The sequence below is a fragment of the Enoplosus armatus genome, chromosome 15 (genome assembly GCF_043641665.1).
Source record: "Enoplosus armatus isolate fEnoArm2 chromosome 15, fEnoArm2.hap1, whole genome shotgun sequence".
Lineage (NCBI taxonomy): Eukaryota > Metazoa > Chordata > Actinopteri > Centrarchiformes > Enoplosidae > Enoplosus > Enoplosus armatus.
The window spans coordinates 12,242,570-12,249,568 of NC_092194.1; the positions used below are offsets into that span (position 1 = coordinate 12,242,570).

General features: G+C 41.1%; 1 protein-coding gene across 1 annotated transcript in view; it reads right to left on the bottom strand.

Annotated features, from left to right (window-relative positions):
• Positions 1–6,654, bottom strand: part of stac (SH3 and cysteine rich domain) — a 30,718-nt gene extending 24,064 nt beyond the window's left edge. Inside the window, exons 1-2 of the mRNA XM_070920847.1 lie at positions 6,541–6,654; positions 3,102–3,435 (exon numbers count right to left, since the gene is read on the bottom strand). Coding sequence (XP_070776948.1) covers positions 3,102–3,435; positions 6,541–6,654 — 448 coding nt within the window. The remainder of the gene's footprint in view (positions 1–3,101; positions 3,436–6,540) is intronic.
• Between the last annotated feature and the right edge of the window lie 345 nt (positions 6,655–6,999).

The following is a 6,999-nucleotide window of genomic DNA, read 5'->3' on the forward strand; positions in this document are numbered from 1 at the left end:
CTTGTCATTTGATGACCATTAGAGACATGGACAATTATTTTAATGTATGACACACTAAGTCATACTCAGATTATCACTGTCAGTCAGACAAAGTGCTGTTTGATTAGTTCAAAGAAATCAGAATGGTCAATGGTCAGCAGAGGACACTTTGAAACACATCTCTGTGACAGTTCTTGGTTCTTTTGTGAATATATTTGATGCAGTTAAAGATTTATGTGTGTTTAACTGCACAAACTGAACAGGAAGGAGAACATATGTTGAGCTTGAACACTGGTGTAACACTGTCAAAAATCTGTAAGTTGAGATATGGCAGTTTTCTTTTATATACAGAGGTTTTAAAACACAAAATGAACGCGTACAGATAATATGTTTATTGCTCTTTTAAGTATTTACTAATCTAGTTTGCTCCATCTTTATCTAGTAAACCTAATGAATGAGTCAGTGAGCAGTATAATATAATTCAGCCTTTTTTATTATGGATGACACATTTCATTTGTACTGGCTCTTATTTAATAAAGGAGCCTCCTTTAGGAAGAAGGTGGGTGTTATATTTCCAGGCTGCCTTTTGCGATATTAGCACATTGGTATAAATCTATAAATTAGTGTAGGGTGGATCATATATATATGCAGATTTAATTCATTTCCTAAAACAGTAACATTGATTTTGAGATTGATCCTCGAGGTAAAATGAGTGTGTATTTTTTTTTATCCATTTAAGATCACCATGACCTTTCTATATCCAATTATATACCACATTATATTAGTTTTAAGTGGTATGTTTCTATCACCTGCTTCCCGAGGAAAAATTCAAAGAAGATCTGTGTCTGTTCATGTTTGCATCTACAGGATGAGAAATATTACAAGTATTTTTCACTTCACAGTACCTTATCCCTCTTTATCAATCTTATAAAACACTTGTTCATTATTTTTACTTTATAAACTTGTAACAATTTTGAATGAATGGCCATTGGGATTTAATAATCGCAGTATGCTTGTACTATCAGTTTGAGTCCCCTCCACCACCACTATGTCTCTCTCTCCTGTGTGCTGCTCTTTGACTCTGAGTCAGACTTTGACAGCACCATCGCAGCTTATTACGCACACACACACACACACACACACACACACACACACACACACACACATGCACACACAAACACCCTCCACTCTCTCTGCTGCTGACCACACTGTGTTCTCATTAAAGCAGGACAAATGAAGAAGAGAGCAGCATCTTTTTTTCATGAGCGGACCAGAGGGCTCAGCACCTATCACAGGGCCAGGAAGGCCTGACATCACACTTCCATTATCAGACCACCAGAGGCCCATCCAAAGCTTCAGCCAGTGGACGCACTTTACTGGCCACGACACATAAAACAGACCAGATAAACAACATGTATGAATATGTTATATGGTGGAATGAACTGTAGTTTTACTTAGGTCATACATTCAAAGTCAGTGTGGATTTTTGGTTGCCAATATCGACACTGTTGATAGCAAATATATCTGTTGGGTATATGTTCAGGCCAGAAATGATAAGAAATCCGTGTTTCTTCAAGAATTTCATGCTGGTCGGGGTGGCAAAGCCTCTGAACAGCATTTATCATGGGACAGTAATTCTGTGTTTCTTGTAGTCAGGGGCTGGGGGGTCAAATGTGGTAATGTGATCTACAAAGGTGGGAAACACACAGATGCCTGTGGTAACATGATTGTTTGCACTGTAAACTTGTAAGTGTACAGGTTTAATCGGCTAAGATGAATTTTTTTTGGCCACTTGAGGGCAGCAGAAACCCGCTTTAAACACAAATGTTGACACATTTTCAGCTTTTAAGTTGATGTGGCGAATTTGTTATCAAACAGTTGTTTATTCACACATCCAACAGATGTGGAGTTATTATTCATTTAGAGTCATGACTAATATTCACTCTCCTTTTAGCTCTGCTTTGCTCTGCACCACCTCCTGAGGGAAACATCTGGCTCTTTAGTTGCTTGTTTGCTATAAAGCCCCAAAGAGAAACTGCAGAGTTCAGTGGATGAACATGAACAACCCCTTTCATATTACACATTGTCATTAGATGCATTGTTAATATAAAAATATTGATTATAGCCGCTGTATTGGTATGCTGATTGGATAACAACTTACAATGCTAAACTGAGCTACAGTTGACTGTGTGGCTCAAACGCCTAACTAAGAACTTAATCTTAAAGGGCCGATTGATTTTGCTCTGACTTATAACTGAACACAAGACAAAACTAATTTCTTTCAATTATCCAAAGATAATCAAAGACTGTCGGCAAACTGATACAGTAGTGGTATTACTCTAGTATATATATGCACATGTACATGCACGTCTTTGAACCGGCTTACATTACCACCAGTCTGACGTCTTTTATCTTCTACCAAATGTGATATCAGGGGCTTGTTGAGCAGATGGCAAGGGCAGCCCTTGTCATTATCATGCTGCAGAGGCCCTGAGATATAAAGACTTGGTGGTCCCTCAGTACTGATGGTTAACAAGGAGGGGAGCAGCCAGAGAAACTGGAACATCTGGTGAGAGGAGAACAGGTAGAGGAGCTGGCACGGCTGTTGTTGGCTATCTGACACCCCAGCAGACAGATGGAGGGACCCGGATCAGTGTACGAAAAAAAGGAGGACGGAGACACTTCGGTCACATGTCAACAGGTCAAGTTGGATGCTCAGAGTCAGGTGCCTAACTGTGTGAGTGTGCTGCGATACACATGGCTTGTGTGTTCATTCTCACTGGATAAAAACATGTTTTTTAGCATATGAAAACAAAGGGAGGCACTTTAGGAGACTATAACCTCTTACATCCTGCTGTCTCCATTCCATATGTGCATATTATTGCATATTCATTGCTTTCTAATTTTAATTCTGATGACAGAAAAGTTTATATAGCTTCATCAGCTTATCTTGAAGATTAGCTGATGAATGTCTCATTAAGAAAAGGTTACTCTCAATGCTGTGATTGCAAAGTTCATTAGATGATGTGTAGGACTTTTTTTTACCTTGCTTTCTCCTATGATCTTGCTTTATTTGATATTCTGATCACAATGATGAAGGGACAGAGGGATCGTAACCATACCTACGATCATGTGGTTGCAGACGTCACAGAACGTGGGCTTCTTGAAGATGTGCTCCATGAAGCAGTGTCCTGCCGAGTCTACCTGCAGCGGGTTGCGGGACTGGGAGCGCGACGTGGGAGGAGGAGCGCAGGGGATGGCCGGAGGGACCGGAGGGATGGGGTGGTTGGTGGTGTGCGGCGGGGCCATCCCGATGTTGCAGAGATGGCCCGTGCTGCTGCTCACGTCGGAGAGCAGCTCCGTCTTGTTGTCGCTGCTGGTTCGGAAGAAGTTGTCTGCGCTCTTGCTGCGGATGCTCTTGGTCTTGAAGGACAAGGAGCGCTTGAGTCTCTGCAGCTGAAAAGAAAGAAAAAGAGTTAAAGAAAACTAGAAAACTAGAGCGAGGGGAGAGAAAAAGAGATTGCATGAGGAGAGAGAATGACAGAGCAACTGAGGGAGATGTGAAGTAAATCAATTCCTGTAATAACCTAAATAAATTACAAGCTTAGCCTCTAAAACCCTCAGGGAAATGTTTCAGTGTCCCATGGCCGATAAAAAGACCACTGCTCAGTGGAAAACCTTTGAGGTTCCCCACCTGGAAGGTAATGTGATTTCTTGGTTAGGGCGATGCATCACATCAGCGCTATTTCTCACACGCTGTGCTGCCGTTTCTGGCCGCAGCCTCTATCAATCTCATTAGGCTCCTCTTTTACAGCAACGCTATTCATAACACTCCACACTGACAACTCCTCATTTAACCTCTCAGTGTGTACTTCCTCCTCTGTGAAACCCACTTAATTCTGGGCTCAAACATGCAATAAAGAATCTCTAAGCTACTGTAATGTGATTTTATGGTTCTGGTTTCTGGCTAATGTGCGCCTGCAGGTCTCTGATTGAAGAAATGGATTATGTTTTAAGTAATTGATGGGTAGAGAAGGATTCCTAATGATCCATTACATCCTAGCACACAGTACAGGCCTGAATGTACAACTGTAAACAGCTAAACACCTGTGGGGAGTTACTGTTTTTCTGCTGGGTGCTCAAGGTTGATCCGTCCTCTCCTAATTTTGTTACAAAGCATTAGCTCTGCACACGCAGACACAGTTTACATCAACTGATCCTGAGCCAAGATATTCTTATGAAATCCCACACAATACAATATATAAACATACATGCATTTTTAGCTGTTGATGTTTGGCGGACATGCCTGAGCAAATTGTTTAGAGAGCAGCTTTGGTGTGGTGAAGATCAATCAGTCCTACGGGTCACTCTGGAAACAATCAATTTGGACCCTTTCTCTACCATTACCACCCACACACAGGGCTGCACACACACTTTCACACACAAACAGACATGACCATACAGCACACATCATTTCTACTGCGACCTCTTGTAGTTTTTCACTTGCATGGCTTTTACACTCCCTGAAAACAAAACGGCGGTAAAACATAACAATAATGTTAACACAGTTGGTTCTAGATAACTGCATTAGATGGCTGTAAATTTGGCTTGTGTCGAACTTATTTACAAAGGCTGTGATGGTACACTTCTTTCCTGTAAGGTGGTTTTATATATCTAAAATCAAAAACAATCGTAATGAATAAAGATATCTCTAAATCATCAAAGTGAGGGAATGTGTGCATGCATCAAGAAGCTCATGCTGTGTGTGATGGCACCAAATCTATAAGAGCTGTGTTTCATCAAAATAAAGCAGGGAGGGTTAATGGGCGCTGGACTGCAAAACAAATTAAAAACAGCAAGTTAGCGCATAAGATTATATATCAAATCATTGTAAATAAATGCATTTACTAATGCAGCCTCGGAACAAAGAGTGCCCTCTAGAAATATATGCGTGATGATGGATTAAACCTTGTGTGGCATTGACTTCACGAAGTGATCGATCTTAAAAAGCAGTTAAAAGTTGTAATATAAAACAACTTTTATCTCCGTGTGCATGCAGGTATGCTGTTATGTCATGGTGGACTAAAATCAGCAGTACGCTACAGTTTGCACAAGAGTGGAGGCTCACCTTGCGCTTGTGATGTTCAGGCCTCACAGTATTCTTAAAGGAGGAATAAAAACACAAACACAGCTTTACTAAATTGTAGTAAACTTGTTCAGCCAACTGAGGAACTTATTCTACTTATCCCGTCTGTACGAATGATTAAACACTTCCTTAAAACACTTTTTTTTGTCTTTCTGATGGGTTCCACGACTTATCACCAAAGATATTGGAAGAGAGTGTGGTTGTTTGGCAGAAGCTTGAAAATTATGTGAGAAGTCAGCCAGGAGTCTCTTGAAATACCCAGTGACAATAAACGTGCCAAGAGCTCACATGCTTTGATTTTGCAGCCTTAAAAAACACAATGCAACAGAGGAGATCACCTCTGTCACCCCAGTTGCGACTGAGAAAACTGACCAAATACTTATGCAAATGCAAAAGCTTTAACTTCACCAACTGTCATTTAGAAATTACATAAAGTAAGAGAAAGTCTCATCTGTTCTGTGTGGGAGCTTTGAGGACAGGACAGGAGAGCTGCTGTAGCCATCCACTACCATGATGAGTAGTCCAATATTTTACTGCTAATTGTAGTAGTCTGGGCAACATGTGACCCACATAGATGGCAAAACGCCTGAGGCAGATGTAGATCTCTACCACACAGCCTACTTTCCTACATCAGCCACAAGTAGAAAGTACAAACCCATATGCTGCTTATTTATTAAAATACACATAATATTAACACCATATTACTTCCTTTACCACTACAGCACACCACAAAGCTGTTTTTAGGCATATCAGGATCTTCAAAGAAACTTTCCATCCTCATTGATCTAGCAACAATACATTTAAATACCACAATATATATTTGTTGGATTGACTCTTACCTAAAGTTAAAAAAAAAAACACCCTACATTTCTATTAAAGTCACATAAGGACCTATACAGAGTGTGTGTGGTGCTCAATATTGTGTTTAAACTGATCTCATCTTTATTTAATGGTTGTTTTCTTGTATGGTTCACTATCATGATGTTATTCTAATGGTATTCCAACACACTGCGGTGGTCTGTTGAAGTACAAAAACGAGTCTGCAGTGACTCTTTATGGCACTTTAAACGTGTTGTGTTAAGTGTTTTCTGTCCTCTTTTGTACAGCTGGTGATATTTTTGAGGTCTATCCGTGTAAGGGGTATGGTATCCTCCTTAAGTGTAATTAGGATCAGGCTGTTGAAGCTGTTTTAAAAGGCTGATCAGTGTGTGAGCCGGTGATAAAAAGTGACAGTTTAAATGCATGTTGTTCTTTTTGGGAGCTGATCCCTGTGGAGACGGTTTTATTGTCATGTTTATAGAAGTTGTGTTTACCCTGCTCTATTAATAAGAGTTGGACTGACGCACAGTGGGATTCCTCAGTTTATTCGTCTATCCGGAGTGATGGTAAATAATAAGTAATAAGGACAGTCCTACCTTTGTTTCCTGCTGGCTGGCGTTCGCCGTCGGGGATTTGGGTGTCTCGTTCTGGTCCCGTTCGCCCTCTTTGCCCCCACTTTCGTCCTGAATCATGTTGGCCGGAGGGATCATCCTCTCTTTTTGGGATCTCTAAAAAAAACTGTTGCTCTGTAGAGTTTGATTTCTCCCCAAGCTGTTTACATCGTTTCCATTCCTCTATAGTCACCGTGACCCGAGGACAAGAGTAGAGGAAGTCATCCAGACTCACTGCTGCTGCTGCTGCGAAGAAGGGATCCGAGTCTCATCCGCGGACAGGGAGCAAATGTCTTGAGGAGGCTGCGAAAGAAGTGCTCTCCAAATCAAAAGTTGACAGTCGGTCCAGTTCTGCTTCAAGGTGTCCTGTCCTAAAGGAGGCTTTCGCGTTAACCGTGTCGTCGTCGTCGTGCGTAATGCTGCCAAGACATCTCCAAGTCCACG